Source organism: Dipodascopsis tothii (assembly GCF_038497935.1).
Source record: "Dipodascopsis tothii strain CBS 759.85 unplaced genomic scaffold V1510scaffold_9, whole genome shotgun sequence".
In the NCBI taxonomy this organism is placed as follows: domain Eukaryota; kingdom Fungi; phylum Ascomycota; class Lipomycetes; order Lipomycetales; family Lipomycetaceae; genus Neoaidaea; species Neoaidaea tothii.
Window position 1 is genome coordinate 94,499 of NW_027117993.1, and position 27,995 is coordinate 122,493.

The following is a 27,995-nucleotide window of genomic DNA, read 5'->3' on the forward strand; positions in this document are numbered from 1 at the left end:
CGCCACCAAGCGCCACGCACCGCCACAGCTTGAATTGACTTCATTTATAAAAAATGACAAACGTACACAAAATATAATGTAGATTATAACTTTCGACATTCAATTAGAGTCGGGCCTGTTCCGGCAGGCCGGAGCCCAACATCTCAGCACCGCAGAGCTCTACTTTTAAATACACTCTAGCGCGCATTTAGGCAAAGGTCGACACAAACGACTCAGTGGCGGACTTGAGGGTAGCCAGAGCCTCGGGCGAAAGCTCACCCTTGGTGGCCAGCTCAGACATGAACGCCGACTCGTTCGACTTGAGGTAGGCAATGAACTCAGTCTCGAACTTCTCGACCTTGTCCACGGGGAACTTGTCGAGGTAACCGTTGACACCGGCGAAGATGACAGGGACCTGCTCGTCGACCGACAGGGGCGAGAACTGCTTCTGCTTCAGGAGCTGAGTCAGACGCTCACCACGGGCCAGAGTCTGCTTGGTCGAGGCGTCAAGGTCCGAACCGAACTGGGCGAAGGCAGCAACCTCACGGTACTGGGCCAGGAAGAGCTTGAGCGAACCGGCAACCTGCTTCATGGCCTTGACCTGAGCAGCCGAACCGACACGCGAGACCGAGAGACCGACGTTGATGGCCGGGCGGATACCCTTGTAGAACAGCTCAGCCTCAAGGAAGATCTGGCCGTCGGTGATGGAAATGACGTTGGTGGGAATGTAGGCCGACACGTCACCACCCTGGGTCTCAATGACGGGCAGGGCGGTCATCGAACCACCACCGAGCTTCTCCGAGAGCTTGGCGGCACGCTCAAGCAGACGCGAGTGCAGGTAGAAGACGTCACCGGGGTAAGCCTCACGTCCGGGAGGACGACGGAGCAGCAGCGACATCTGACGGTAGGCAACAGCCTGCTTCGACAGATCGTCGTAGATGATCAGCGAGTGCTTGCCGTTGTCACGGAACCACTCGCCAATGGTGGCACCGGTGAACGGAGCAAGGTACTGCAGGGGCGAGGCCTCCGAGGCAGTGGCGGCAACAATGACCGTGTACTTGAGGGCGTCGGCCTGCTCAAGGGTCTGGACGAGCTGAGCGACAGTCGAACGCTTCTGGCCGACGGCGACGTAGACACAGTACAGCTTCTTCGACTCGTCCGACGAGTCGTTCCACTTCTTCTGGTTCAGGATGGTGTCGACAGCGACGGCGGTCTTGCCGGTCTGACGGTCACCAATGATAAGCTCACGCTGGCCACGGCCAATGGGCACGAGAGCGTCGACGGCCTTCAGACCAGTCTGCATGGGCTCGAACACCGAGCGACGGGGCAGAATGCCGGGGGCCTTGACCTGGGCACGGCGGCGCTCAGCGACCTCAAGAGGTCCCTTGCCGTCGATGGGGTTGCCGAGAGCGTCGACGACACGGCCCAGAAGAGCGGGACCGACGCCAATGTCGACAATCTCACCGGTACGCTTGACGGTCTCGCCCTCCTTGACGAGACGGTCAGAGCCGAAAAGCACGGCACCGACCTGGCCAGCCTCCAGGTTGAGGGCCATGCCCTTAACACCGGACGAGAACTCAATCAGCTCCTCAGCCTGGACATTGTTGAGACCGTGGACACGGGCGATACCGTCACTGTTCGGTTAGCACCATCCCACGTCGCTTAACGTACCCGACCGAGAGGACACGGCCGGTCTCGGCGAGCGAGGCGTCGGCGGCGACACCACGGATTCTCTCCTCGAGGATGGACGAGACCTCAGTCGGGCCAGCCTTAGCGTCGGCGAAGCCACGCTTGGCGACAGCGCGAACCGACTGTTGATGTTAGCAAATGTCGTCACGTCCCACACGGGTCCTGCTACCCGGCCGTGGCCCGGTCTGGCCCGGCCCGACCGGATAGCCCCTCGCACCGGCATCCGTCCACCATCCATCGGCAAGTCATCACAGTGTAGGCAGTAGTCGGCAGCACGCCCTATCCGCGCGTGCCTGAGGCGCAATTGGCGCGGGGGGCACCGCGTCCACCTCCGAGCCCCGCCGGGCCGGTACCTTGCCGGCACCGTCGCGAGCCACTCAAAGCAACCTGCAATTGCAGCTCGCCTGGCGCCTGCAGCCGCCTGTGCCCATGCCTGAAGACACTGCAATGGATGCCAATGGATTGCGTCGGTAGGCCCCAGCCTCCGACGCCGATAACCGACCCCCTCCGTGCGACCGAACACCTACCGAGACCGCGACTCTCTTGGACGAAACAGCAACGCCAGCGCGGGCAGACTGTCTCAAAGCAGATCTGAACATTTCTGATTTCGAGTGTAGACGAAGGAGTGGAGAGAAATGAAGAATGGGTGAAGAAAGGAAGAGGAAAGAAAAAGTAGATGGAAATAAAAGAGAAAAAAATAGAGCGGTCGTTTGGGTGGGCGAGCGAAAAGAAAATGGAAAAAAAATTAGTCTGGACTCGAGAGGTCTGGTTGGCTGGGCCTCCTCAGTTTGGGTCCGGTGTTTGCTAGGATTCGTGGACCCGACTTCCTAGTTAAGGTGTGAAAGCGTATTTGGGTCACGGACCCGGGGCCGGCGGTGCGAGCGGATGCAGCCAAAAGGCGGCGCCTGGGCCAGACGCCGGCGACGTTCGCTGGACCCGCGCGGACCCGCGCGGACCCGGTCACCCGCATTCCGAGCCAAACCGACGCGGCGCGAGGGTCGCTGCTGATTGGCCAATGGCTGCTATGCCCGCGCGGTTTGGCGGATGCGCCATATCGCCGACGGCTTCAGCACGACGCGCTGCCATTGGTCACTCACGACCGGCTGTGACCTACCAAGCCGATCACGCCGGGTCACAGCCGTGCGGCCGCCGACCCGGCCCGCGGCCGGGTGACCCGACCCGCCTCGTCGCCGGCCGCCATAGGCCGGTCGGCCAGCCTATGGTGACGATTTTTTTTCGGCTCACGAAACACTGCACGCAATTTTTCTGCACGCACGCATCCATCCATCATCGCCATGGCCTCCCGTCTGTTTTCTCGTGCGGTCACCGCCCGCCTTGCGGCCCCCCGGGTCGCCCGTCCCGCCGTCCGCGGCTACGCCACCGAGTCGGAGCAGTTCATGAAGGCGGACCCCGTCGAGGCCAAGAAGTTCCTCGACGAGCTTGAGGGCCAGCGGCACCACGCCGCCGGCACCTCGTCGTTCTGGCTCAAGGTCACCTTCTACCTCGCCGTCCCGATCTCGGCCGTCGCTGTCGCGCGCTCGTACATCGAGGAGAAGGCCCACCTGGAGCACCTCGCGCACGCCGAGCGTCCGTCGGACGACGAGCTCCCGCCGGAGTACGAGTACCAGAACATCCGCGCCAAGCCGTAAGTACGCGCCGGGCGTCCGCTGACAATGCAGGTACTGGTGGGGCGACGGTGACAAGAGCCTGTTCTGGAACGACAAGTACAACCACCACCGCCAGGCTTAAGCAGCGGGCTGTCGATAACGCATCAATTGACTTCATTGCCTACTAGGTGGCCTAGGCCTCTATCTTGCTTTCCTCCACAAAGAATCCTCCAAATGCCATCGAGATCCACCGGCCGAGCCGGTCGTACACGATCCGGTTGGCGTTGTGGAAGTATATGCTGTGGTCCGAGTCGGGGAACACGTACATGTCGTAGTTCTCCACGCCGGCCAGGTCGAACTTGTCGACAAGCGCGAGCGTGTTCTGGAAGTGCACGTTGTCGTCGCCGGTGCCGTGCATGACCAGGAAGCGCTCCGCGCTCTTGAGGGCCGTCACGTTCTTGATGGCGCTGCCGTCGTACCCGGCCGCGTTGTGCTGCGGCGTGTGCATGTACCGCTCGGTGTAGATCGAGTCGTAGAACCGCCAGTCCGTGACGGGCGCGACCGCCATGCCGTAGCTGAACGTGTCGCCGCCGTCCTGCTCGAGCGTCTTGAGCGTCATGTACCCGCCGTACGACCAGCCCCAGATGGCGATCTTGGACGCGTCGACGTACGGCCGCGTGGCGTACTCGCGCGCGACGAGGATCTGGTCGTGCGCCTCCCAGTAGCCGAGCTGGTCGCGCACGACCGCGCGGAACTTGCGGCCCATGAATCCCGTGCCACGGCCGTCGACCGACACCACGATTGCGTCCATCGCCGACACCACGTGCGCCTCGAAGTGCAGCACATAGCGCTTGTCCACCGTCTGGCTGCCCGGTCCGCCGTAGATGTGGAACAGCACCGGGTACTTCTTGGTCGGGTCAAAGTCGGCCGGGCGGATCTCCATCGTGTTCATCACAATGTCCTCGCCGCCCTCGTTGAACGTCATCTGCGTGTACGTCGTCGTCGGCACGCGGAACGTCTTGAGCCGCTGCCGCAGCGCCTCGTTGGTCTCGACGGTCTCGACCTCGGTCATGCCCTTGCCGTCGAGCGCCATGATCTTCTGCCACGGCACCTGCGGGCCGTTGTACGACAGCAGCATGTACCCGGCCCGCGCCGAGAACGACGCGGCGTAGTAGCCGTCCTGCGACTCGTCCGTGATCGCCGTGATCGTGCCGGCCGTGTCGTTCAGGTTGACCGAGTACAGGTGCCGCTCGGTCGGGTCCTTCTTGGTCGCGAAGAAGTAGACGTCGCCGGTGTCGAGGTTGACCGCAGACGGCGCGTCCACGACCTCCCAGTCGCCGCGCGTCAGGATCTTGGCCGGCTGCGTCGCGTACAGCGGCGAGAAGTACGCCAGGTGGTTGTATCCGTCCACCACGACCGTGTCGATGTAGCCGTCGTACGGCCGGCCCTTGGCCTCGTCCGCCGGCACGTACTTTGTGTCCTGCGTGACCTCGAACCAGCCGCCGTCCTTGCCGCTGGCGTCCTCCTCGCGGGCGATGGAGCCCTTGCGCGCCTCGGCGTCGATCACGAGGATCTTGAGCAGGTCCGACTCGCGCGTCGTTTGCCGGATCAGCACCGAGCTGCCCATCCACGTCACCTCCGTGAACAGCTTGGTGTCGTCCTCGACGCCCTCGATGTCGGGCATGAACACCTCGAGCGTCTCGACGTCGAGGAACATCATCTCCACGACCGGGTTCGGATAGCCTGCCTTGGGGTACTTGATGTCGACCATGTTCGGGTACGACGTGTTCTCGATCGGGAACGACTCGAAGTACGGGATCGTGTACTCGGGCACCATGCTGTCGTTCGACCGCAGGAACGCCAGGTACTTGCCGTCGTCCGACCACCACATGGCCGAGTTGCCCGAGAAGACCTCCTCCTCGTACACCCAGTCGGGGATGCCGTAGAACGTGTCCTTGCCGCCGTCCTTGGTGATGGCGGTGGGCACGGCGCCGGCCGCGACGTCGCGCAGGTACAGGTTGTTGTCGAGCACAAACGCGATGTGCGTGCCCGACGGCGACCACAGCGCCAGCCGGACCATGGCCTCGGGCGCGTCCGCGATCAGCGGCTCGACCGTCTTGTTGGCCACGTCGTAGATCCAGTACTGCGCGAAGTACGAGTGCCGCCAGTTCTTCTTGAGGTCCGTCCCGAGCAGGACCTTGGCCAGGCCCTTGCCGGGCCACGCCCGCGTGATCGTGTGGTGCTCGCCGAGGTAGTCGAACCCGGCCATGTCGACCAGCACCGTCTTCTTGGGCGCGCGCTTCTGCTGCGTGCCGGCAACGTAGTCGCTGTAGTCGCCGACGACGACGCGGCCCTCGCTGTCGCGCTCGGCGAACTGGCCGTCGTGCGTCTTGATGCCGTCGTCGAGCCACTCGACCGTGGACTTGTGCGCGAAGAACTGCCCGGCCATCACGTTCTCGAGCGCGATCGGGTTCTGGTCGTCGAAGCCGAGCGCCGGCGGCGTGTCGCCGCGGTTCGTGACGACGTAGTAGATCAGGCCGGCCGTCCAGAGAAAGACGAGGACGCCGACGACGCCGAACATCAGCCGCTTGGTGCGCTTCTGGCGCAGCGCCTGCTTCAGCGGCTGCTCGTCCACGTCGTCGTCCTCGGCGTCGTCCACGGGCGCCACAGGCGCCGCGCTCTCGAGATCGACGTCCGCCGCCGTCTCCGGCGCTTCGGCCTCGGTGTCGCGGTACTGGCCGTTGCGGTCCAGCGACGCTAGCAGCAGCCGGTCGCTCTCCTGGGCCGACACCGGCGTCGATCCGACGCTCTTGAAGATCTGTGACGACTTGCTCTTAATCTTGAGCGACAGGTTCGTCCGGCCCGACGCCACAGGCGGCGAGCCAGGCGGCAGGCCCGTCAGCGAGCCCATCGTGGCAGTCGAAAGCGCGGATGCGGACCGCAGCAGCTTCTGCGAGGCCGACACAGGCTCCGTCGGCGGCTGTGACTTGACCGAGCTGCCCGCCGAGCTTGCCGAGCTGCCGTTCTTGGCCGAAGGTGCGATACTGTGTGACGACGGCTGCCGCACGAGCTGGCTCGGGTCCTTGAACGACGACGACACGGATTGCAGCTTATCAAACACGATCGACGTCGACGACGACGTAGACTCGGTCGACGACCGCGGGCTGTAGTTCTCGTCCTCGTTGCCCGCAAGCGCGCTGGCTTCCGGCACACTGTCCGCAAAGGTTACGCTGGTCGAGAGCTGACCGAACGCGTTGTCCGGCTTGTTGTCTAGCGGGGTGTATCCTGCGGGAGTCAGTCTGGTCTGTCGCGCGTCTGTGATCGGGACTCGCGTCTGGCCCGGTCTATTGCTGCAGCTCCGTCCACCCGAACTCTGCCGAACGCCAGCCATCATAACCGAGCGCCGTTGTTCTCACCTGCGGCAACCATGGTCCTGTTATCGCGCCCTTGTTTTCGCACGGTGGCAGACGAGAGCGGTCAGTGTCTCGAGCGCTGCAGTACAGCACTAGATGCAGCAGATGCGGACTCTGCTGTCGCAAGCTCGAGGTCTCTGCTGGCTCTCGGAGTGCGCGAAGGACAGATCTTGGGGGAGCTGGAGCGGCTACAGTGCACCGTGATTGGTAGGGTTAGGTGCTTGCTTACAATCTCCGCGACCTGGTGGTCCGGAGCGCACAGCCTCGCTGCGCCACAGATAGCTCGGCTGCGATAAGGCTCTGCGGCTGACGCACTGGACCGCGGACTGACGCGGCTGCCGCCAGCACCTGACGCAGACGTTGTGTCCCTGCGGGTGCCAGCACGCGCCGGCCCACTGTTCCTGTACGCAGCCGGCGCCACAGTACTGTACCCGGAGTGGTCCCCACGCAGGCTGACTGTTCTTGGGCGTCCGCGGCACGGCAGGGGCCAGCGCACGTAGCCGAAACCGGCGTCTGCGCCTTTAAACCGCGAACTCAGCAAAAAAGAATTGCAGCACCTGCGATTCCAGCGTGGTCTCCCACCGCAGTACTAAGCAGGCCCACTGAAGGTTAACTGGTGTTGATCGGACGGGGAACTGTGCTTTCTTCAGGGTATGGCCGCAACTGACGGTAAGCTCTGGCCGCTGTACAAGTAGAGCGCGTAGCCAATACCCAGCAGGCAAAAGCGCACGGCGCAGATCGCTGCAGCCGCGGGATGGCATCATACCACATCTAGCGGCAGTGGCGTCATCGGATAGTGCCACAGCCGCAGGGACCAAAAAATTGCAGCACCTACGATTCCAGCGTGGTCTCCCACCGCAGTACTAAGTAGGCCCAACGAAGCTTAACTGGTGTTGATCGGACGGGGAACTGTGTTTTCTTCGTGGTATGGCCGCAACTGACAGTAGAGCCAGTGCTGTGCTTAAATGTGTCGATTCAATCAGTACTATTTCACATTGTACATATGCCCGAATCCCCAGCGCCTTCACTGCATGCGCGAGCGTCTGTCCAGACCGTAAAGTATATACCTTATCATTCTCAACTAACTACGCTACATAAAGATGCGGCTCCTCATAAGGCAGAAAAGACAAATAGCTGGAGGGTCAGTAAAGGCCAGCGCCGTAGACTTACGTTATTAGTAGCAGCGATGGCGATAGAATCCTCGTTCGGGTGCCAGCTCATGTGTAGGATCTTCTTGTTGAAATCGATAACATCGGCGTCGGTCTCGCGGCGGACAACGTTCGTGTTGTTGCCGGCAAGGCCGCCGAGCATAGTCCGGGAGGTCTGCACGGGTCTGGCAAGGGCACCGTTATTGTTCTGGTAGTCGCCCGAGCGCGTGATCGGCATTGGCACGCCGACCTTCTTGGCCTTAAAGGCGCTCTTGTCAGCCTGAAGGACGACCTCGGTCTCTTCCTCGGGCACGGCGTCGGCTGCGTTCGGATATATCATGAAGTTGTTGTTGTAGGATCCGGTCATGACGGACTTGCCGTCGCCCGAAAACACGACCTCGAATTTGTCGAAAATGGAGTCGTTCTCGTACGTGTCACACAAACGCGGTCTCAGATGCTCATGAATGTTGATGGTCTTGACGGGCTCGCGCTCCATGGCAACGTCCCAGATTTTGACGGTCAGGTAGTCCCGCGAGACAATGTAGCGGCCGTCGTTCGAGAAGCGCACGTCGGATATCGACGAGATGATCTCCGAGAAAAACGATCGCGTGGTCGGGTCCTCCTCCTTCTCGAACACTGGCGGTCAGCGGGCACGGGCGCGCACTTACTCTTGGCGTGGGCGTCACACAGGGCGCTTTCTCGCATGTCTGCGAGCTTGATGGTGCCCTTGCTCGACGAGTATATGAAGTAGTTGCAGCTCAGCGGGTGGAACTCGGCCGCGGTGATGACCTCGGTCAGCTCCTCCATGTTCGCCGGCTTGATGTCGACGATGTTGAAGCTCTGGTCGGCGATGCCCAGGTTCCACAGGTTTATTCTCAGATCGTCGGCTGATATGAAGGTCTCTCCGTCCGAATTGACACTGATCGAGTTGATGTGGTAGGCGTGCGCGTTGGCGTAGATCTTCCGGGGATTGGCTGCGATGACCGTGTCGTGCAGCGTCATGCGCGGCAGCTTCAGGTTGGACCGCGTGAGAGGTCGGAACCCGCGACCAATCATGCCGTCCGAAAGATTGTTCTCTGCGACGACCTTGAGCGACTTCTCAAAGATCTTCCACAGCTTGATCGTCTTGTCTGCCGAGTTAGCAGGGCCCGGCGGTGGCGCGTACCATTCGTCGACAGCAAGAAGTGTGCCTGGTTGGTTTTCCGACACCACTTAATCTTATTGATCTTCTCCTCGATCTCGTGCGACCGCAGGTAGTCGAACTCGGGCTCGTGCGATTGGAACTCTGTGTAGAACTTGTACTCGCAGCCCTTTTTCTGCAACCGTCAGCGGCGTCCGGGCGTACAATGGCGCGCCCCACTCACGTTCTCATTGCGCTCAAAGAGGACGACGCGTCCACCCTTGTCGCCCGTGGCGAGGTAGTCGCCGGTGTGATCAAACTCGACCGTCGAGATTATGTCAGCTGCAGCCGTTAGCTATCCGTCCGAGTGTGCATTGTGCTACGCCAGCAGCAGCCGGCCATCCATTGACGTACCTTCCGTGATATCCTCTGTGTCGCCCTTGTCGCCAAAGCATCTGTAGAGTCAGCACATGCCCGTGGCAGTAGCTTCAATGGGTGGACACATCGTCGGCGGACGCCCGCGCGACAGGGGCAGATCGTCTGTGGGTACCGGCCGTCGCCGGGAAGTCCGACCGCGGCAGCCACAGGCCCCGCCAGCCGTCCAGGCACGCGGCCGTGCGGTCGACCCGCGCTGTGCGCGCGGCCGACGCGGCCCGTCCCGCCGCGCCCCGCAGATTCACGCGGGCATCCATCCGACGTCCAGCGGCATACGTACTGCGCAAACTTCCACGTCGGAACGTGCTTATCAGGGCCTTCAACCATGGTGGGCCAATCTGTCGTGTGGGTTGGGATGGTCAAAAAGCAGATCAGACGTGACTGGGTGCAGCGTCGTCGCCAGCAGATACGTCCGAGACTCAAAGGGTGATCTCTGGATGGCTCGAGCTATCGGTCCAGGCAGTCTCCGATCCGTTGGCTAGTCCTGGCCGCCAACGAAACGATGTAGAGTAGAAGAAGCCTCGTTGCAAGAGGCAAATCCCACGAAAATCGTACTATCAGGACCTGTATGTTACTCTCCGGAATGCTTTATTCACGCGTTCAACCCGAAAACCAATCCGAACTTCAGAGAGCAAGGACCGATAATTTGCAAACGTCAGGAGCAAGCAACAAAAACAGAGAACGAGGAAAAAAATAACGCTGGCAAAGCAATGGTAGCTGTTGGATAGACACCCAGTGTATGTGTTTTACCTAGGCAGATAAAATTTTGGCGAGGATGATAAAAATGTATGGTGGTTGGTGGAGGCGGATGCACAATGCTAATGTGCTCTAGTGGTACAGTGGACTGGAGGCCACTGGGACCATTGCGTGGGTGGACCGAGCCGGCCGTGCACAGTGGACCAAGCCACTAATTCTGCAAGCCACGGTGTCACACAACGGTCGGGCCGATCTGCAGTCGCACGCCGCGCAGACGCCGCCCGTCCCCGCTGCCCGCCGGGGCGCACCGCACGGGTCGCTGGCTGCGCGCGCTGCTAGCGCCGCTGCGCCCCCCGATGGCTCGCTCGGCAGCTGTTCTACGACGTGCAGATCGGCTCTGGCCGTCGCGGAGTATTTACGACTGTGGCGGTGCGCGGCCGCTGCCAGGCTGTTGGACGCGCTCCGGACGCACCCAGATTGGGTCCGGAGTGGAACAGCCGCAAGGACTTAGGTCACGGTCCGCCGCGCTAGCGTGACCGTACACGCCCGACGCGACGGCGACGCGGTGGGCCGGCCGACAACGACTGCGGCGCGCACGACGGGCCTGGCCGGCGGCACGCCGGCTTCCAGCGCATGCCGATCGCTGGTCGCGGCACCCGTGGCCGCTGCGTCGTGGCACGCGATGTCCGCCGTGCATCGGGGCACAGCTGTCGCGCGCTGCGACGCTTGGGGCTGCAGTCGTCACGCGCTCCGCGTGCCGCGCGCTGCATGTGTCACGTGAACGGACGTTTGCGGCCTCAATTGTCCGTCACGTGCGGCGCGTAGCCCGCCGCACAGCTAGGCCCTCTGCTGGCCTTAGTGCGCCGCCGTGAGCGGGGCACACGACCCCGCCATCTGTGCGGTGCAGCTGCAGGACCCCGCGGCATCGCCTCGGCACACGGCCGCGGGCGCTGTTGTTAACGAGCTCTGTGCAGCCAGCGGAACGGCAGAGCCCAGGCGGCCAGCCGTGCCGAAAGCGTTCTTTGTGTGCGGAACTGCCGCGTGGCTCGGCCGGTGTAGCTGTGGTACAAACGTTGCGAGCTTGGGACTTTGCCGGCCGGGCACAATTATCACGTGTGAGTCGTCCCGTCCCCGGACTGCCAGGCACTGTTGTGATTTTGGCGTCGTCGTGCTAGGCTTGTAGGTATATAGACCGGCTCCCCTGGGCGTCCATCGATAGATCTGCTGATCCGAAGATGGGCCAGGGCCCCTACAAATCTACAGAAGGAACCCTCGAAAAGCAGCAAGATGGTCGTGATAGTCGTGCCGGTAGTGATCGTGATCCTGCTGGTCCCGTCGCTGATTCTGTCGCTGTAGAGGACCCCAGCCGGCCGCGGTTTCTGGCGTCCGCGGCGGCGACCGCGGCGGCCCTGGCGGCGCCGGGAGGGACCTCGGTCGCGAATAAGGGCGGATCGGCGCGAACACAGACGGCCGAGGCGGCCGTCATGGCGCGCGCGGCCGCACAGCCGGCACGCGCTGCCGGGGCCGGTCGTGAGACGTTCCGCTCGGCCGCAGCGGCCGCGGTCGCGGCCGACTCAGCACAATTTGCGATGCCCATCCCGGCCCGATCCGCATCCGCATTCGACGACGACCGCGTTCTGTCGTCGTCGGCCGGCATGTTCCGCCCGAGCATGCTCTCGACGCCGGCGGCCTCTGGCAGCCTGCGCGACAGCACGCCGAGCTCGCCGGTCGTCCACGACTACACATACCTCACCCAGGGCGATCCGAACGATGGCCGCGCCGTGGTCGACCTGCTCTTTGGCGGCACCGTCACCGAGCAGACGTCCGAACTCAGCTCGCAGCCACGGTCTGCCATAGGTCCGACGGCGATTTTTCCCGAGGCGGCCCTGAGCTCGAACCTGCAAGAGCTGATCTCTGTGGAAGATCCCCTGAGCTACCTGCTCTCGACCAAAACTTACACCGACGACGTCTGGGGCGAGTTCGGCCCGGCCGTGACACGCATCAAGCACGACGCAGACAAGGGCGACGTCGACGCCGCCCGTCGCGAGCTGGCCAGCTTGGTCGCGTCTGTCAAGGCAAAGTTGTAGATGGCGCCGCAGGTACTACCAGTTGACGTGTCGCGCTATATCCCATTCGTGTATTTTAGCATCAGCCCCTCAAATCTACACTTCGATCGCACTTGCCACGGCCGCCAGCAGCCATCATGAGTCTGGGATCGTACGTGCCGCAATCCGTCCAGGCGTGGACCGAGCTGCCGTACTTTTACGGCGTTGTGAACGCTTTGCTGATCGCGGCGCTGCTGTACATGAGTCTGTCGATGATCTTCCCGGGAATATCGTCGGAGCACAAAGAAGCTGAGAAGGCCGTGAACGCGACGCAGACGGAGCCTATCGTGTTCACGCGGTTCACGCCGAAGACTCTGGCGCCGTTCACGGGCGAGAACAACCCCGGCACGGACGGCCGGGTGCTGATCGGAATCCGTGGAAACGTCTACGACGTGACCGCCGGGCGGTCGTTCTATGGCCCCGGTGGGCCGTACAGCAACTTTGCCGGTCGGGACGCATCGCGCGGGCTGGCCAACGGGAGCTTTGATCTAGGTAAGTGCGAGCGCGGCCGTGCTGACAACAGACATGCTCACGCCGATCGACCAGCCCCTGGACACGCTCAAGGACCTTGGTCAGACCGAGATCAGCACGCTCAACGACTGGGAGGACGTGTTCCGCAACAAGTACATGCTGTGTGGCGAGCTGGTGAACGAGACGGTGGAGTGAAGCGGCGGCAAGCCGTGGGGTCGGCCTGAAGGGCTGCTGGCTGTATGTAATTAATTGCTTCCAATGACGTCTACGTCTGGCCACTGGGCTGAGTGCCGGCTGAGCGGCTGGCGGCGCAAAGCGCGGATCGCCAAGCCGCCGCGTAGAGCCGTACGGCATCATGTGATGTCGCGGTGGGCGCGGGCTAGCGAGCCGCAGCAAATGCTCTGCGTTGTGTGGAACGGCGCGAAGCGGGATGCGGCGATGACGCCTGGCGCGGCTGCGGCGAGGGGGGCGCCGAGACGGCAGCCGGAAACGACTTGACCCGAGACCAAGGCTAACAATGGGCGCATCGGACAATAGCGGCGGGCGTGCCTGAAGACAAAGACCTAGCGCAGCGGGGAAAAAAAACTCGGCAACGGGGAATCGAACCCCGGTCTCCCGCGTGACAGGCGGAGATTCTGGCCACTAAACTATTGCCGACACGTTATCAAACGGTCGTGTTTTGGATTGCAAGACACCCTCCGTCGCGCGCGACGCGGCGTGTTCGATCAGTCCTTCTGTCGTCCATCCCGCACCCCGGCCCTTCGTGCCGGGAGACTCTCGACCGCAAGGCTAAAGCTGCCCTCACAGCCTGTGGTGGCTCTGGTGGAAGGTTAGCTGTGCCGCCGCCAAGAATGCTCCACAAAAGCTGGGCACCGCCCGCTTGGCGCCTAGCTGGGTTGCCGGAAGGACCTGGCCCGCGGCTCGCCCCGGTGGGTACGAGCGGAGATGAGTGAAATTAGGTGCGGCTATCGATGGCGCAGGGCGGGCAACGCAGGCGCATGGCAAGTTACGGCACTAGTCCTGCATCTCTCTTGGCACATTGGCTGCATATCGCTAGTCCGGTAGCCGCACCAATGCTGTGCGGTGACCATAGATCGATTCATGCACGGTGGGCCTAGCGCAGCTGCCGAAACAGGCGGGGACAATTTAAGGTTTTGGTGTGTTTCCGGAACGGCACTCCTGACTTTAGACGAGCCGGCGAGCAGCCCTGATATAAAGACCGAGCGAATATCGCATCGGGGTCCAACTAGCGAAATTCGACCGTCTCGAGAGTCCGGAAGCCTTTTCTGGATACTGCTGGAGGACGTTTGTTGACCACATCAGTAAGTGACCCGATGCGCGGCCAGATCAGCCGGTCGGCATCGCCGCCGGGCGATCGCCGGACATGGCCGAGCGCGCGCTAGTGGGAAGAGCGGGACTGACGAACAGCAATGAATCGTCTGTTTTTGATTGTGCTGGCGCTGTGTGCGCTGGCTGTCGTCCGCGCCGGCGTCGTTGAGCTGACGTTTGAGCGCGAGCGGCACCTGCCGGCCTCGCCCAAGCGCGCGGTCTCCAAGACGTCGCGCAAGCTGGCCAAGAACAGCAAGAAGCGCTCGGCGACGGTGTCGCAGGAGCTCGACAACGCTTTCTTCCTGTACTACGCCAACGTGACCATCGGCACGCCCGGCCAGACCATGCGTCTGCAGATCGACACCGGCTCTTCGGACATTTGGACGCACTCCGGCGACCAGCAGCTGTGCCAGGAGAGCGACGACCCGTGCGGCGAGACGGGCATCTTCAACGAGGACGAGTCGTCGACGTTTGTCGATGGCGCCGACATCTTCTACATCTCGTATGGCGACCGCACGTACGCCTCGGGCTCGTACGCCACGGACACGTTCGGAATCGGCGGCATCGAGATTAAGAACATGACGTTTGGCCTGGCCGACGCCGGCAACACCACGCAGGGCATCATGGGCATTGGCTACGACACCAACGAGGCCGTGGTTGCTCAGTACGGCTCCGACTACCGCTACGCGAACCTGCCCGACATGATGTACGCCGAGGGCATCATCAACTCGCGCTCGTACTCGCTGTGGCTGAACGACGTCGACTCGAACGCGGGCTCGGTCCTGTTTGGCGGCTACGACCGCTCCAAGTTCTCGGGCGATCTGGTCGAGTTCAACACGCTGTCGGACTCGTCGTCGAGCTCGCCGAGCGAGTTCTACGTGCCTCTGACCGGCATCTCGGTTGGCGAGGGCGGCAAGACTGAGTCGCTGTCGTCGTCGAGCTTCGAGGAGGCCGTGCTGCTCGACTCGGGCACCTCGTACATGTACTTCCCGCAGACGTACATCGACGCCATTGCCCAGTACTTCCCGGTGCAGTGGTACGAGGAGCTCGGCGCGTACATCACCAACTGCTCGCTGGTCGACAGCAAGCGCTCGCTGGACTTTGTCTTCTCCGAGCTTACGATCTCGATCCCCTCGGACATGTTCATTGTCCCGCTTATTGGCTCGGACGGCTCGACGGCGACGTGGGACGACGGCGTTGAGGTCTGTCTGATGTCGATCCTCGACAACTCGGGCGTCGGTGTCTCGATCCTCGGCGACACGTTCCTGCGCTCGGCCTACGTTGTCTACAACCTGGACTCGAACTCGGTTGCGATGGCGCCGGCGTCGTACAGCGGCGGCAAGAGCGACATCGTCGAGATGGGCCAGGACGGAATCACCTCGGGCTCGGGCTCGGGTTCGGGCTCGGGCTCGGGCTCGGCTACCACCGGCTCGGTCGAGACCGCCACGGACGAGCCCACGGCCACTGCCGGCACCGACGGCGGCTACGGCTACGGCGAGCCGACCGACTCGGCCACCGGTGGCTACGGCTCCGACACGACGACGTCGCGCGCGACGACCACGCGCCACACGACCGCGCGTCCCACGACGACTGACGATGGTATGTCGACGGATATGGCTTCTATGACCGATGACTACGGCTCTGAGACTACGGAGTCCGGCTCGGACACCATGACCATGGACATGAGTGACACCATGACCATGGACATGACCGACACCATGACCATGGACATGACCGACACCATGACCATGGACATGACCGAGCCGACTCTGACAACGACAACTCACCGTACGAGACAAACGACGACAGCCGAGGGCACTGGACTTGGTGGTGGAAGCACTACTGACAACGCAGGCTCTGGATCTACTGTGACGGTCACGTCGGGCGGCTCTGAGCCCACGTCGGCGAACAGCGCCGCCGTGGCTGTCGTGGGCAACATGCGTGCCGTGTTCGCCGGCCTGGCCGTGTGCGGTCTGTCGCTGCTTGTCGGCGCTCTGTAGATGATGTAAGCAAGTAGTCAGCGGGTTTGTAGGCATCCCGCGTTCCTGTAACCCGAGCGGACCGGTTTCCCGGGACGGGTTAGGCCACGGTGTTTGCTAGATTTAAATTATTTTTTTCATGCAAGCCACGGTTTCGTTACCGCCTGCTGCAGTATGGATGCGGGAAGCCTGCTAGTGTGCCAGGGCAGTGGTGCGGCGCAGTGCGCTGGCGCGGGCTGTGCAACAGAGGCGTGGAGGTAGACAAGCAGGCTCTTTGTTGCGGATGCCGCGGGACGACCCCCGCGCGCCGGTTTACAGAGCGCTACGGCAGCGACCAGCCAGGACGTCTATCCCGTGGGGCCGGCGAACTCGCCAGCGAACGCGCCGAACGCGCCCGTTGACAGCTGTTCGCAGGACGGCCGCGACAGGGCCGGGCCGCAGTGACGTCATGGTTGATAGCCCGCGGCCGTGGGCGCCCAGGTAGGCAGGACCCGCGCGGTGCGCTACAATTTGCCAGCGTCCGCCAAGACAAGGAGCCAGCCGTCTGGCACCGAGTACGTGCCCAGGAGCTCCTGCATAAGCTTGGCGCCACTGCGCCGGTCGGCATGCACTAGGCCGCTACTGGCCTCAGTCAACAAACATCACTTTTATTACACCAACTAGTTTTTTATACATGAATAGCCATAAATCGCGTCCCAGACGCCTAGATAACCAGTCCTCCACATAGCCCTTTAATTATGGATCCCGACGCCGGCTAGCGGCGCGGCGACCGCGGCCGCTCGACCTTGGCGTGCGTGGACGAATAGATGCGGCGGCGCACGCGGCGCAGCCGCTTCAGGATCATGTTGAGCAGGCGCGCGTAGCCGCTCTTTTTGGGCGCGCGCTTGCCGGGGCCCTGGTGGCCGTTGCGCTTGCGGCGCTGCTGGCGGCGCTTGCGCTGCTGCTGGTCGCGGCGGGCCTGCTTGCTCTTGCGCGCGGCGCGGGGGCCGGCGTTCGCAAACTCCTCGCCCGGCCAACGGCCGTAGATGCCGGCCTGCTTGAGCTCGCGGATCTCCTCGTCGCGGCGGCCGCCGTCGCTGTCGGAGCCGTCCGAGGCGTCCGACATCTCCGAGTCCGCCAGCGAGTCGTCCGAGAGCCCGTCCGAGAGCTCGTCCGAGAACTCAGCGTCCGAGTCGTCGACGCAGCCCTTCTCGGGGTCACTGCAGCGCATGCGCTTGGCCGGCGGCAGGTTGGTCACGTTCAGCGCCTTGAGCGGCGACTTGCTGTCGGTGACCTTCTTGCCGTGGCGCGTCGTCAGCGCGGGGTCGAACGGACCCTCATGGTGGTACGGCACCATGAACGTCGAGTCGAGCCGGTCGATCGTGTCCGCGTCCTTGTTGAGCGCGGTCGACCGCCGGGCGGCCGCGATCTCGACCGCGACCTTGACGCCGCGCACGGCGTAGTCAATCGGCGGCAGGTCGAGCTCGGTGGGCCCGGTCATCAGCAGCCGAGTGTCCGTCGAGTCGCTGATGTGGAACGGCACGCGTGTTGAGCGCTCCTTGCGGGCCAGCCGCTCGTGGAGCGCCAGCGTGCCTCCGGGCGAGATGTTCTCTGCCAATTTCATGGTGGTGATCTGGTTTTAGATCCGCCGAAGCGTTCGGGTGAAACGAGAGTCGTGGTTCTTTGGCGGGGTAGTCTTTCTCACGGAACCTGGTGTAAACGAGCGTAAGGTCGAAGGTGAGAAATAAATTCGAAATACCAAAGTCCTTTGGGTGTCTTCGTCGCCCGCCGAGAGCTTTATATCAAATCGACGGTTTGCGACCGTTGTCGGCAATACGGTTTGTGCGCTCGTTCTTCGTAGGAGCGACAAAGAGAGACGACAAGAGAGCTCGGCTATGAGCGGCGTTCGGCAACGGTTTTCAACGGTCTAGACGCCGCGTGGTTGTGCGCGTTCAACGGCTGTCGTTGTTTCGCTCCGTGGACCGTTGGGCCTCAACGGTTGCGTCCGCCGATTGCCGGCGATAGCCCCACATATCCGTCGACTGCCGGTCGCGTGGGGCGACAAGCGAGGGCTGCTCGTGGGGAGAGCGTGGACGACGAAGGCCGCGGATATCCGCGGGAGCGGAGAGGGAGGCAGCTGGTGCCGAGCCGCCGCTGACCTGGGCGGCAGCCTTGGAAAGGCTGGCCACCGGCAGACGGTGCCGGTGACCGGACAGCTCACTAGGCGCTGCGACGGCCGCCGGCGCAGTGACGCTGGCGAGGCGGGGTGGCAGATGCCGTCCCGGCCGATCAAGGCGCAGTTGAGGAAGAGCACACAGCGCCGCCACCGAGCGTACTGCTCGTTAATTGCGTCACCCCGGACTTGTGGCCTGTGAGCACTTTGCAATTGAGTTGGCCGGCCCGCGCCAGCGCTACTTCCGCGGGGTGGCGGGCACGTTTGCTGCTCGGGCCGAGTTCTTTGTTCGTTCTGGACGAGAAGCCAAAGGCTATCGAGACGGCGCACGCAGCACTCGGCCAATCAGAACGCAGACAATAAGCAGTCTCGGCCGCACGCCTCGATCGTGCGCAATGCCGTCGCCGGCGCCATCGGTTCCCGCAGTGCCCGCGACAACGAACGCGGGGAACAAGGCTGGGAGTTGGGAGCGGTGTGGCTTGTGGCGTTGGCGATGAGGCGGTGCGCGCCGCACGGCGTGCGGCGCCTCCCAGCCGCACCGCGCGCGGCTGGCGCCGCACACCGTGCGGCTGGCGTCCGGGCAGCCAGCCGCACTCTATGCGGCGCGCGCCCTGTCGATCAGCCGCGCGCGGCTCTACGCCGATCAGGAACGACACATGCATTTTGACACGTACAACAAATCATAAACCGAATAACAAAAAGGGGAAACAAGGAACCGCCGCGCAGCCGGTCGTCTATGCGGCCGCGCGGGCCGCATCGTGCTAACGATACATACGGCCCACACCTGGAGCTCGTCTAGACGGATTGTCCATGGTCGTAGGCCTCTAGAAGCCAAACGGGTTCTCGGCAGCTGCTGTTAGCTCGATCGTAGGGGTACTTACTGGCCGAAGCGAGGTTTGCCCGCCGCGACGCCGGCGGCTCGGGCTTGTTCATGCCGCCAAACGAGACCTTGGGCACAGGGCCGGTCTTGACGGGCTCGAGCGGCTTCATGAGGAACGAGTTCATGCCGGTGGGCTGCTGGCCCACGGACGGGCCACCAAAGCCGGTCATGGACGGCTGCATGCTGTTCATGGGCTGCATGCCGTTCATGGACTGCATGCCGTTCATGCCGTTCATGCCGTTCATGCCGTTCATGCCGTTCATGCCGTTCATGCCGTTCATACCGGTCGGCATCGAGCTCATGCCGCCCATGCCCATGCCCATGCCGTTCATGCCCATGCCGGTCGGCATCGGGTTCATGCCCATGCCCTGGTACGCGCCCATGCGGCCGTTGGACGCAAAGCTGTTCGGGAAGCCCGTCGCCGTCATCTGCTGCTGCGGCGGCGACGACATCATGGCCGCAAAGTTGGTCGTGAAGCCCGACGGCGCCGGGCCCGAGTTCTGGAAGCCGAAGCCGGTCGGCTGGGACGACAGCCGCTGGTTCTGCAGCTGCATGCTCAGCGAGTTCATCGACGGCTGGCCCGGCGACGAGAACGACGACTGCATCGGCGCGGACGCCATCGACGCCATCGGCGCAGACGTCACCGGCATCATGCCCGTCGAGTTCTGCTGGTACATGCCCGTCGACTGCGGCATCATGCCCGTCGGCGAGGCCAGGAACGGCTGCGGCTGGCTCGTCGGCTGCGCCTGCAGCGGCGCAAACGGCTGGCCGGTCATGGCCGGCATCTGTGCCGGCGCCGACGTCTGGAACGACGCCGGGAGCGCCGGCGCCGGCGGCGCGGCCTGTGTGGCCGGCCGGGCCGGCGAGATGGGCGTGTAGCTCGTCAGGTCCTTGAGCGCACCGGTCACGGCCGGGCTCGCAGGCTTGTCGGCGGCCGGCTTGGGCGTCCACGCGTCGTCGTCGAACTCGTTGAGCACCTTGGTCGCGCCAAAGCCGCCGTCGGACGCGACCGTCGTCGCCGACGTGCCCACCGTCGGCCGGCCCTTGCGCGTGGTGTTGTTTTTGAGCTCGCCGCCGGGGCCGGTCGAGAACAGCGGCTCGGGCGCGTCGGCCGCCGAGCCGAACGAGACGCTGCGGGCGGGCTTGCGGTTGAACTTCTGGTCGATGACCTTGTTGACGCGCAGGATGTCGCCCTCCTTGAGGCCGAGCGTGCGCATCACCGACGGCGTGATGTCCGGCAGCACCGACGAGTCCATCTGGTCCTGCTGGAAGTTGTTGGCGTAGCGCTGGCAGTTGCTGACGTCGACGCCGCAGCTCAGGAAAAACTCGAACCAGTCAAACTCGTCGCGGGACTTGGCCGTGGCCGCCATGACAGCCTTGGTCTGCGCGTCCGAGAGCGTGTCCGAGCGCATGGGCGAGACCGAGACCGCGTTCGAGGCCGAGGCCGAGCGGCCGCGGCGGTCCGCCGGCTTGTCCGCGTCCAGGTTGATGCCCGTCGCCGACTCGACGTACTCGAGGTCCTCGACCGACATCTTGGACGCGGCCACGGCGATCTTGACGCCGTTGAGCTTGTGCAGCTGGATCTTGCCGTCCGTGCAGCCCACGAACGCGGCCTCGACCTTGAACGTGCCCGTGCGGTCCGTCCACGTCCGCAGCTTGTTCGGGTCGGGTTCTGCGTCAGCGCGCGCGGCCGGGGACTTACTCGGCTTGGCCGGCGCCACCGGCGGCTCCGCGTCCGAGCGGTCGCGCTTGTGGCGCGAGCTCTGGCGCTGCAGCGGCTCGCGGTCGTCCTTGTCCTTCCTGGCCGACGACTTGCGCGGCGCGTGCTTGACGACCTCGACGTAGCTGCTGGGGATCACGCCCTCGGCGTTGTTGACCGCGTGCCGCACCATCCACCACTCGTCCGACTTCTGGTCGTCGATGATGAACACGTCGTCGCCCTCGCGCACCGTGATCTCGTCGTCGCCCTGCGCATCGAAGTCGTACAGGACCTTGCCGTACTTCTTGCTGGTCGCCGTCGACGACGCCGCGATGACCTCGCGCAGCCCGCTGGCCTTCTTGATGCCCACGACCTCGCCCATGGCCGCGATGATCTCGTTCGCGACCTCCTTGGACCCGGCGTGCAGGTCCAGCGACGCCGACGGGTGCTGGAACTCGAGAAAGACGTGCTTTTTCTCGTTGTTGTAGTTGACCAGGTTCGAGATCGACCACTGCTGCGGCGACGCGCTCGGCCGGTCCGGCGAGAACAGCACCGAGCCGTTGCCGATGGCCAGCGTGGCCTTGTGCTTCTTGCGGCGCGCGTCCACCTCCTGCACGTCCCACGTGTAGAAGTTGGACGAGTGCGACGCCGCCGGCGGCGGGCTCGGGCTGGCTGCCCGCGAGATCTGCGACGCGTCCGACGACGCCCGCGGCCGCCGCGGCAGCGCCGGCGCCTGCTCCTCGGCGTCCTCGTACACGTCCTCGTCCTCGACCGGGACCTCGTTGGAGTAGCTGGGGTACACCGGCGTCTTGGGCGGCGGCTGGAACTGCACGGCCGCGGCCGCGGCAGGAGCCGGCGCCGGCTCTGCCGCCGGCGCCGGGTTGAAGTCGATGTAGTTCGACGGCACGAACCCGTACTCGTCGGCCAGGCCCACCAGCGTCCAGTCGGGGTCCGCGCGGTCGTAAATGTCCAGCATGGCGCCCTCCTTGAACGAGACCTCCTCGTCTGTCTGCCGGTCGTAGTCGTACATTGCCCGCGCCTGCCCGCTCGGCTCGACCGCCTGGATGTAATTGTTGGGCACCAGCCCGACAGGCTCCTCCTCGTCCTGGTTCAGCACCCGTTTCTTGGCCTTCCACCACCCATCTTCGGTTGTGTTGTCGAGAATGTACAGCAGGTCGCCCTCAGCGAGCTCTATCTCTTGCTCGGACTGCGGCGCGTACGCGTACTGCGCGCGGTACACGCCCAAAAACGTCGACGGCATCGCGCTGCGTCGGTGCCGCTGCTGGCTGGATTGGCGACGGTGTCGGTGTGATCACAGGTTGGGTCGGATCTGGACGTTAGCACTGGTCGCGCCGCACCAAGTGCGGCGCTAGCTGCCGGGCGGCCCGCGCGGCCGCCAACGGGCGCGCCGCGGCCCGGCGCGCCCGTGGCCGCGCGGCTGCCGCCCGGCGGCCACTCCGCGCGCACCGGCTGGCCGGGGACGCGCCACCGGCCGGACACGGCCGCGGCTGCCCGTCCGGTCCGCAGAATCCGCCCGCCGCCGCGGCCAGCGCCGTCGCCGGCCGCGGCCAGCCGTCGCCAGCGCTGGCAGCGACAGCGACATGCCATTCGCCGCACCCGCTGCCGCTGCGCACCGCTCTGTGCCGCGCGCATCCGCTTACCGTTGAGGGCGTTGTTTGGTCAGGCAGACAACTGCATCCGCTTGTATCCCGAGACGCTCGTCCGAAACACAGCTGCACCTACCAATCTATCTCTATCGACTCCAATCACGCAAACGAACACCCGGCCTCCGGTTTCCGTGCGCTCTGTCGGTCGTGCGGTGTGTACTGCTTGGCTGGTATTATCGCCAACTTGCCCTCTTTTCTGGAGCGCCTCCGTGCGGCGTCACGTGTGCGTCTGCACGTGACGCACACGTGACGACAAAATTTCCGCAGATTTTCTCTGCAAACTTCTCACGACACACACCGCGGGACGATTGCACACAGAAGGTGAGTGCGGCAGACGACACGGCGCATGGCGCGGCCGGCGGCGGCGAGCCCGGACGGCTGGTCGCGCGCCCAGAAAACACGGCGACGCGAGGCGGCGTGCTCATCGGAGCGGGGGCTGCCAGCACTGGCGGCTTTTCCTGAAGGACAGCTGCCTCTGGCTGAACTGCCGCCGAGAGCATTGACGAGCTTCTGGTGGCGGCTCCACTGAGGACGTGCCCTCCGGCGGAATTGTGTGTTGGCGAGCGTTTGGCGGCGACTCAGTCGAGGCAGGCTCCCCAGGCGGCTATGCGCCACGGGGCAGCCACGACGGCGGTTCTATGACATCGGCAGCCACGACGGCGGCTATATGACCTCGGAGCTCTTGCCGGCAGCTCTCTGGCCGACGAGTCGGGCTCGAACCGGGGGCCGCCAGGCCGCCAACACACAATGCCGTCCGCAGGGCGCTCCGCCGCCGTCGCGACCGGAGACTCGGAAACGCGGCTATATGCGGCTATATGCGCTACATGGAATGCTGCAGGACGTCCTCTGGCCGCAGCTCCGTCGCGACTGCGCGCTGCGAGCAGGAGCTCGTGCTCCGCGTCAGGGCCGCTCGCCGAGTCGCCCCGACGGAGCCGCCGCCGGAGACCGACCATAGCCCCCGCGGCCGCCGTGCCGCATATAGCCGCAGCGGCCATGCGCCACACCTGCGCCACGTACACGCTGACCGACAGATGTTCTCGAGTCCTCTGCGGATAAACCTCCTGAAGACAGTGGCCGGGCGGGCAGCGCTGCGGCCGGCGTGGGCGCCCGCTTTCAGCACGTCGGCCCGGGCGTTCGAGTCCAGCGCGCAGCTGACAAAGCCGCTCAAGCTCAACGAGACGATCGCGCAGCCGTCGGCCAGCGACCTCCGCAAAGCGTTTGGCACGGTGCCCGCCGGCGTGCCTGCGCCGGCCGGCGCCGCGCTCTACGCCACGTTCAAGATCCACTCGCAGTCGTTCCTGGTCACGGCCGGCGACACAGTGACGCTGCCGTTCCGGCTCAAGGACGTCGCCGTCGGCGACGTCCTGCGGATCACGCAGATCGAGACGTTCGGCAACCGCAACTTCACGCTCAAGGGCGCGCCGTTCGTCGACGACAAGGTGTGCGTCGTGCGCGCGCGCGTGGTCGAGCACACCAAGGAGCCGCTGCGCGAGACGATCCGCACCAAGCGGCGCAACCGGCGCGTCAAGCACATCAAGAGCAAGCACCCCTACACGGTGCTGCGGATCGCCGAGATCGGCGTGGCGCCCGAGTAGTGTACATAGCCATTGCGTGTAGTGTTTTTGATATACATACAGCGTACATATACTTTCATACCGAAGAACTCCAAAATAAAGTGATACAGAAATAATACACTGGCGGCCGAGGCCGCCGTCTATGTCTCGCCAGGCGAGGTACTTTTGGGTGCTCCCGCACTATAATACACCGAGATAGTCCTCCTTGATGCTGCCGCTGTCTGTTAGCCTGCCCGGCCGCGCACTTACATGGCGAACATCTCGCTGACGTCGACACGGGTGCCGACGATCTTCAACCGCACGCGCGAGCCCTTCTCTATGGTCTGGTCCTCGGACACGTACGCGGGCGGGTTGAGGTTGGGGTCGAACCGCATGTCCGACGGGATGAGCTTGGTCGACACAAACACGCTGAGCGGGCCGACGTCCGCGAAGAACCCGATCTGCCGTCAGCGCCGCCGCGCGCGCACTTACGTTGTTGACCGACGTCACCACCGCGTCCACGACCTCGCCCTTGAACGGCTTCCACACAATTGCCCGGTACTTGACCAGGAACTCGGCGCCGCCGTTGCCAGGAATCACCCGGCCCTTGTCGACCTCTATCCGCATGCCATCCATCACGCATATGATGTAGCCGTACTCGCCGGAGCACGTTCCCTCGACGTCCTCGAGCAGCCGCGACCGCAGGTACGAATGCATTGTGGGGCCAAAGTACGTCGGCTGCAGCGTTATGCTGAGCGTGAGATCTTTCTGCGGACGTCAGCGTGGTCTGCGACACGCGCTCGGCGGGCGCGGCGGCTGGCGGCCGGCTGCCGGCCGTTTGGTCGCGGCCGGTCTGGACGTCGTTTGGACGGATCCGCGCGCGGCATCCGCCGGCGACATCCGCGCGATCGCCCGCGCGCCATCCTGCCCGTGCTGCTTACCAGGAAAAACATCGTTCGGATGCGCACGCGATACGTCCTGCTTGCTTCCTGTCGTGCTGGCCGCGAGAGAGAGCCGGCGTGAGAGATGAAAATTGTGCGCCAGCGCGCAAGAGCCCGGCGGCGGGACCGCATGCCACAAGTGCAGCTGCGGGCGACGGTTATGCCGACTACCCGCGCGGTGCCGCAGACATATGGCGTAACTGCACAATTGCGGGCCGCTAGTGCGCGTCCGCGCTCCGCCGCACAAAATCCGCCAGCCGCTCCCACTCAGCGGTGGCAATAAAACATTCTCGTCCACGATCAGATCACGGCCAGTCAACCTCACAGCGCACTGAGCGACAGCAGGCATCATGGGTGGCGATCTCAATCTCAAGAAGTCATGGCATCCCGGGTTGATGCGCAACCAGGAGGCCGTCTGGAAGAAGGAACGAGACGCCCTTGATGAGCGCAAGAAGATCGCCGAAAGACAGCGCGAGATCCAGGAGGAGCGCGAGCGCAATGAGCTGCAGTCTATGCAGGAAGCGGCTGGTGGCAGGAAGCGGGTCGATCGGCTCGACTGGATGTACGCGGCGCCGCAGGGCGGCACGCTGGGCGTGACCGACGAGGTCGAGGCGTTTCTGCTCGGCAAGAACAAGGTCGAGGAGCTGCTGCGCGAGCAGGATACGATGGGCACACTCAAGACGGACGACCGTGCGTTTATGGCGACGAACGCGAACGCAAACACGAGCCGCGACGTGGCCGCCAAGATCCGCGAGGACCCGATGATGACGATCAAGAAGGAGCAGCAGGCTGCTCTGATGGCGATTCGGAGCAACCCGCAGCGGCTGCGGGAGCTGCAGGCGCGGCAGGCGGCGCTGCGGCGGGAGAGCGAGCGGGGGGGCGAGCGCGGGCGCGACGACTCGCGGGAACGGCACAGGCGGAGCGATTCGCGGGAGCGCTCGCACCGGAGGAGCGACTCGCGGGAGCGCTCTCACCGGCGAAGCGACTCGCGGGAGCGCTCGCACCGGCGGGGTGGCTCGGACGAGCGCTCACGGCGGCGGAGCGACTCGCGCGAGCGCTCGCACCGCCACAGCGACTCGGACGAGCGCTCACACCGCCGCAGCGACTCACGCGACCGCTCGCACCGCCGCAGCGACTCACGCGACCGCTCGCATCGCCGCAGCGACTCGCGGGACCGCTCGCGCCGTCGCAGCGACTCGCGAGACCGTTCGCACCGCCACAGCGACCGGCGCTCGCGCTCGCGCTCGCCCGGCCGCCGTCCCGCTCGGCCGGCCGACCGGTCGGCCGCCCGGCCCGCCGCCTCGGACGACGACCGCGCCCGCAAGCTCGAGGAAATGCGCAAAAACGCCGAGGAACTCGAGCAGGTTCGGCTCCGGCGCATGGCCGAGAGCCGCAAGCGCGACGAGCAGGAGCGTGCGCTCGACGACGAGCGGCGCAAGCGCGCCGGCGAGTACGGCGCGTCCAACTTCATCCACGGCTTCAACCGCAGCGTGATTGAAACCGCCGAAAGCCGGCGGCGCGCGGTCGTCGCGGGCGACGAGTAGTGCGAATTTTGATAGACCTTCCCAATATACAGTACAATACATCACTTGGCCGACCGCTTCTGGCGGCCGGACTCTTCCGGCGTGAGCGCGTTGCCCTCCGGGTCGAAGAGGTCGCCGCGGGCGCTGGCCAGGCGCTTGATGTTGGCGGCCACGTCGCTCGTGTTGAGGTTCGAGATCGCGTGCCGGGCCTCGGACTTTGCCTTCTCCTCCTTCCAGCGCGGGTCCAGCAGCTCGATGCGCATGTGCTCCGAGTACTCGGCCGCCGGGATGAGCTCTTTGCAGCGCGGGCACTGCAGGCTCTCGGCGGCGCCGCGCTGGGCCAGCCGCGTGGACCCGGCCGCGCGGATGCGCATGTTGGGGAGCGTGGCCGCGGCCTTGGCCTCGGCCTCGGCCTGCCGTTGCCGCCGCAAGTTCTCCTGGCGCTCGCGGATGCGCGCCTCCTCCTCGGACTCGGCGGGCTCGGGCGCGGGCGTGGGCACGACCGCGGGCGCGATGCCGGCGCCCGGCGCCGGCGCCTCGTCGGTCGGCGGCGCCTCCTCGATGCGCAGCCGGTTGGCGTCGCCAAACAGCGACATGATCTGCTTCTGCTCGAGCGACGCGTGCTCGAGCTCGACCTTGGACAGCGGCGGCGGCAGGTCGATGTCGTCGTCCGCAAGCGTGAACTCGATGGTCTCGACGACCACAAAGTCGTGCCAGTCGATCTGGGCAAACGATACTGTCGTCAGCGCGCCCGGCCCGCCACTCACTCCGCTCGGCCTCGGCCTCGTCCGCGGCCTTCTGTGTCTCGGCCTTCTGGTACTGCTGCCACTCGGCGCGCGCGCGCGCGTTGTCCAGCACGCGGTACTTGTTGGCCACGTTCGCCTCGAGCGTGGCCTGCAGCGCCTTGGACGGCAGGATCACCTTGGTGTACTGCTCGACCAGCTTGGTGTAGTAGTTGTGCAGCGAGTGGTTCTGCCGCAGAAAGTCGAACTGGAAGTTGCCGACCTCCTTCTGCGCCAGCAGGTTCGAGAACGACCGCCCGTTGCGCGCCACAAACAGCGCCGTCAGCCGGACGATGTCCAGGTCCTGCGCCGAGATCAGCGGCAGCTTGGTCGCGAACTCAAACTCCGGCGGCTCGTCCGGGCCCTCGGGCTCCTCCTCGACGGGCTCGGGCGCCTTGGCCCGCACGCCGGGCCCCGCGCGGCCCTCCTTGTGCTCGTCCAGCCGCCATTCGTAGAACGGATAGTACGGGTCGGCGAAGGACAGGAACGAGAACCGCGTGTTGTTCTTCTCGTTTTCGCGGATCCGCGCTTCGAACTGCCGTCAGCGTGGCCGGCGCGCTCACGTACCGCACTGCCGTTGCGATGGACGTATCCAGCCGTCTTCTCGATGATTTCTGCCCGTCAGCGGGCTCTGCGCCGGTGCCGCGGCGGCCGCCACGGGCCGTCCCCGCGCCGCCGCGCCGCGCCATCGTACCTCGGATGTCCGGCGGCGGGATGATGATCCCCACCGGCGCCTCGATCGCGCCGCCCTGCGTCGCGCCGTCCGGCTTGGCCCCGTTCTCGCCTCTAGACGACATGGTGGTGCGGATGCGTTGCGGCGCGAGAAA

At 64.6% G+C, this 27,995-nt stretch overlaps 13 protein-coding genes and 1 non-coding gene across 14 annotated transcripts; 6 read left to right on the top strand and 8 right to left on the bottom strand.

Moving 5' to 3' along the window:
- Positions 1 to 25: 25 nt before the first annotated feature.
- V1510DRAFT_414218 (P-loop containing nucleoside triphosphate hydrolase protein) lies at positions 26 to 2,416 on the bottom strand. Its single transcript, XM_066933375.1, has 3 exons — positions 2,196 to 2,416; positions 1,651 to 1,790; positions 26 to 1,613 (listed from the first exon to the last, which is right to left on the bottom strand). The coding sequence occupies exons 1-3, from the start codon at positions 2,265 to 2,267 to the stop codon at positions 188 to 190; spliced, it is 1,638 nt and encodes a 545-aa protein (XP_066789852.1). The 5' UTR covers positions 2,268 to 2,416; the 3' UTR covers positions 26 to 187.
- Positions 2,417 to 2,913: 497 nt separating this feature from the next.
- V1510DRAFT_375895 (cytochrome c oxidase subunit VIa-domain-containing protein) lies at positions 2,914 to 3,617 on the top strand. Its single transcript, XM_066931554.1, has 2 exons — positions 2,914 to 3,313; positions 3,348 to 3,617. The coding sequence occupies exons 1-2, from the start codon at positions 2,964 to 2,966 to the stop codon at positions 3,415 to 3,417; spliced, it is 420 nt and encodes a 139-aa protein (XP_066789853.1). The 5' UTR covers positions 2,914 to 2,963; the 3' UTR covers positions 3,418 to 3,617.
- Positions 3,393 to 6,901, bottom strand: V1510DRAFT_325094 (dipeptidyl peptidase IV N-terminal region-domain-containing protein). Its single transcript, XM_066930795.1, has 2 exons — positions 6,692 to 6,901; positions 3,393 to 6,560 (listed from the first exon to the last, which is right to left on the bottom strand). The coding sequence occupies exons 1-2, from the start codon at positions 6,702 to 6,704 to the stop codon at positions 3,469 to 3,471; spliced, it is 3,105 nt and encodes a 1,034-aa protein (XP_066789854.1). The 5' UTR covers positions 6,705 to 6,901; the 3' UTR covers positions 3,393 to 3,468.
- A 711-nt stretch (positions 6,902 to 7,612) lies between these two features.
- V1510DRAFT_414225 (WD40-repeat-containing domain protein) lies at positions 7,613 to 10,176 on the bottom strand. The gene is made up of 7 exons (XM_066933376.1): positions 9,672 to 10,176; positions 9,371 to 9,411; positions 9,201 to 9,298; positions 9,002 to 9,152; positions 8,505 to 8,966; positions 7,859 to 8,472; positions 7,613 to 7,822 (listed from the first exon to the last, which is right to left on the bottom strand). The coding sequence occupies exons 1-7, from the start codon at positions 9,716 to 9,718 to the stop codon at positions 7,799 to 7,801; spliced, it is 1,437 nt and encodes a 478-aa protein (XP_066789855.1). The 5' UTR covers positions 9,719 to 10,176; the 3' UTR covers positions 7,613 to 7,798.
- A 1,435-nt stretch (positions 10,177 to 11,611) lies between these two features.
- Positions 11,612 to 12,324, top strand: V1510DRAFT_414229 (uncharacterized protein). The gene has a single exon (XM_066933377.1). The coding sequence runs from the start codon at positions 11,677 to 11,679 to the stop codon at positions 12,172 to 12,174; it is 498 nt and encodes a 165-aa protein (XP_066789856.1). The 5' UTR covers positions 11,612 to 11,676; the 3' UTR covers positions 12,175 to 12,324.
- Positions 12,268 to 12,939, top strand: V1510DRAFT_414230 (cytochrome b5-like heme/steroid binding domain-containing protein). The gene is made up of 2 exons (XM_066933378.1): positions 12,268 to 12,684; positions 12,716 to 12,939. The coding sequence occupies exons 1-2, from the start codon at positions 12,291 to 12,293 to the stop codon at positions 12,856 to 12,858; spliced, it is 537 nt and encodes a 178-aa protein (XP_066789857.1). The 5' UTR covers positions 12,268 to 12,290; the 3' UTR covers positions 12,859 to 12,939.
- Positions 12,940 to 13,248: 309 nt separating this feature from the next.
- On the bottom strand, positions 13,249 to 13,320 carry V1510DRAFT_t92. Its single transcript has one exon. It is a non-coding gene; the product is annotated as a tRNA-Asp (tRNA).
- A 417-nt stretch (positions 13,321 to 13,737) lies between these two features.
- Positions 13,738 to 16,116, top strand: V1510DRAFT_414233 (aspartic peptidase domain-containing protein). Its single transcript, XM_066933379.1, has 4 exons — positions 13,738 to 13,814; positions 13,853 to 13,985; positions 14,092 to 15,591; positions 15,847 to 16,116. Exons 3-4 carry the CDS (start codon positions 14,094 to 14,096, stop codon positions 15,990 to 15,992), a joined length of 1,644 nt encoding a protein of 547 aa, XP_066789858.1. The 5' UTR covers positions 13,738 to 13,814; positions 13,853 to 13,985; positions 14,092 to 14,093; the 3' UTR covers positions 15,993 to 16,116.
- A 609-nt stretch (positions 16,117 to 16,725) lies between these two features.
- V1510DRAFT_406579 (uncharacterized protein) lies at positions 16,726 to 17,574 on the bottom strand (the record flags this gene model as incomplete). Its single annotated transcript, XM_066932385.1, has 1 exon — positions 16,726 to 17,574. One exon carries the CDS (start codon positions 17,572 to 17,574, stop codon positions 16,726 to 16,728), a length of 849 nt encoding a protein of 282 aa, XP_066789859.1.
- A 1,343-nt stretch (positions 17,575 to 18,917) lies between these two features.
- Positions 18,918 to 22,418, bottom strand: V1510DRAFT_325263 (uncharacterized protein). The gene is made up of 3 exons (XM_066930796.1): positions 22,364 to 22,418; positions 19,005 to 22,032; positions 18,918 to 18,973 (listed from the first exon to the last, which is right to left on the bottom strand). The coding sequence occupies exons 2-3, from the start codon at positions 21,961 to 21,963 to the stop codon at positions 18,948 to 18,950; spliced, it is 2,985 nt and encodes a 994-aa protein (XP_066789860.1). The 5' UTR covers positions 21,964 to 22,032; positions 22,364 to 22,418; the 3' UTR covers positions 18,918 to 18,947.
- Positions 22,419 to 23,400: 982 nt separating this feature from the next.
- V1510DRAFT_406581 (mitochondrial 54S ribosomal protein bL21m) lies at positions 23,401 to 23,964 on the top strand (the record flags this gene model as incomplete). The annotated part of the gene is made up of 1 exon (XM_066932386.1): positions 23,401 to 23,964. The coding sequence occupies one exon, from the start codon at positions 23,401 to 23,403 to the stop codon at positions 23,962 to 23,964; it is 564 nt and encodes a 187-aa protein (XP_066789861.1).
- Positions 23,965 to 24,123: 159 nt separating this feature from the next.
- V1510DRAFT_402191 (uncharacterized protein) lies at positions 24,124 to 24,875 on the bottom strand (the record flags this gene model as incomplete). The annotated part of the gene is made up of 4 exons (XM_066932087.1): positions 24,124 to 24,160; positions 24,193 to 24,383; positions 24,415 to 24,690; positions 24,864 to 24,875. The coding sequence occupies 4 exons, from the start codon at positions 24,873 to 24,875 to the stop codon at positions 24,124 to 24,126; spliced, it is 516 nt and encodes a 171-aa protein (XP_066789862.1).
- A 184-nt stretch (positions 24,876 to 25,059) lies between these two features.
- On the top strand, positions 25,060 to 26,564 carry V1510DRAFT_325294 (Pre-mRNA splicing factor-domain-containing protein). Its single transcript, XM_066930797.1, has one exon. It carries the CDS (start codon positions 25,214 to 25,216, stop codon positions 26,405 to 26,407), a length of 1,194 nt encoding a protein of 397 aa, XP_066789863.1. The 5' UTR covers positions 25,060 to 25,213; the 3' UTR covers positions 26,408 to 26,564.
- On the bottom strand, positions 26,415 to 27,987 carry V1510DRAFT_392137 (Pre-mRNA splicing factor PRP21 like protein-domain-containing protein). Its single transcript, XM_066931790.1, has 4 exons — positions 27,863 to 27,987; positions 27,736 to 27,782; positions 27,154 to 27,703; positions 26,415 to 27,122 (listed from the first exon to the last, which is right to left on the bottom strand). The coding sequence occupies exons 1-4, from the start codon at positions 27,963 to 27,965 to the stop codon at positions 26,449 to 26,451; spliced, it is 1,374 nt and encodes a 457-aa protein (XP_066789864.1). The 5' UTR covers positions 27,966 to 27,987; the 3' UTR covers positions 26,415 to 26,448.
- Between the last annotated feature and the right edge of the window lie 8 nt (positions 27,988 to 27,995).

Bases quoted from the DNA above. Each gene is read 5' to 3' on its own strand.
- V1510DRAFT_414218 (XM_066933375.1), bottom strand. From the start codon at position 2,267: ATGTTCAGATCTGCTTTGAGACAGTCTGCCCGCGCTGGCGTTGCTGTT. The intron at 1,791-2,195 runs GTAGGTGTTCGG...TAACATCAACAG, and splicing joins CCAAGAGAGTCGCGGTCTCG to TCGGTTCGCGCTGTCGCCAA. The intron at 1,614-1,650 runs GTACGTTAAGCG...CTAACCGAACAG, and splicing joins GGCCGTGTCCTCTCGGTCGG to TGACGGTATCGCCCGTGTCC.
- V1510DRAFT_375895 (XM_066931554.1), top strand. From the start codon at position 2,964: ATGGCCTCCCGTCTGTTTTCTCGTGCGGTCACCGCCCGCCTTGCGGCC. The intron at 3,314-3,347 runs GTAAGTACGCGC...CTGACAATGCAG, and splicing joins CAGAACATCCGCGCCAAGCC to GTACTGGTGGGGCGACGGTG.
- V1510DRAFT_414225 (XM_066933376.1), bottom strand. From the start codon at position 9,718: ATGGTTGAAGGCCCTGATAAGCACGTTCCGACGTGGAAGTTTGCGCA. The intron at 9,412-9,671 runs GTACGTATGCCG...CTGACTCTACAG, and splicing joins CCGACGTGGAAGTTTGCGCA to ATGCTTTGGCGACAAGGGCG. The intron at 9,153-9,200 runs GTGAGTGGGGCG...TGACGGTTGCAG, and splicing joins TCTTTGAGCGCAATGAGAAC to AAAAAGGGCTGCGAGTACAA.
- V1510DRAFT_414229 (XM_066933377.1), top strand. From the start codon at position 11,677: ATGCCCATCCCGGCCCGATCCGCATCCGCATTCGACGACGACCGCGTT.
- V1510DRAFT_414230 (XM_066933378.1), top strand. From the start codon at position 12,291: ATGAGTCTGGGATCGTACGTGCCGCAATCCGTCCAGGCGTGGACCGAG. The intron at 12,685-12,715 runs GTAAGTGCGAGC...TGCTGACAACAG, and splicing joins CAACGGGAGCTTTGATCTAG to ACATGCTCACGCCGATCGAC.
- V1510DRAFT_414233 (XM_066933379.1), top strand. From the start codon at position 14,094: ATGAATCGTCTGTTTTTGATTGTGCTGGCGCTGTGTGCGCTGGCTGTC. The intron at 15,592-15,846 runs GTATGTCGACGG...CTGACAACGCAG, and splicing joins TCCCACGACGACTGACGATG to GCTCTGGATCTACTGTGACG.
- V1510DRAFT_325263 (XM_066930796.1), bottom strand. From the start codon at position 21,963: ATGCCGTCGACGTTTTTGGGCGTGTACCGCGCGCAGTACGCGTACGCG. The intron at 18,974-19,004 runs GTAAGTACCCCT...AGCTAACAGCAG, and splicing joins GGCAAACCTCGCTTCGGCCA to CTGCCGAGAACCCGTTTGGC.
- V1510DRAFT_325294 (XM_066930797.1), top strand. From the start codon at position 25,214: ATGGGTGGCGATCTCAATCTCAAGAAGTCATGGCATCCCGGGTTGATG.
- V1510DRAFT_392137 (XM_066931790.1), bottom strand. From the start codon at position 27,965: ATGTCGTCTAGAGGCGAGAACGGGGCCAAGCCGGACGGCGCGACGCAG. The intron at 27,704-27,735 runs GTACGTGAGCGC...CGCTGACGGCAG, and splicing joins TCCATCGCAACGGCAGTGCG to TTCGAAGCGCGGATCCGCGA. The intron at 27,123-27,153 runs GTGAGTGGCGGG...CGCTGACGACAG, and splicing joins CGAGGCCGAGGCCGAGCGGA to TATCGTTTGCCCAGATCGAC.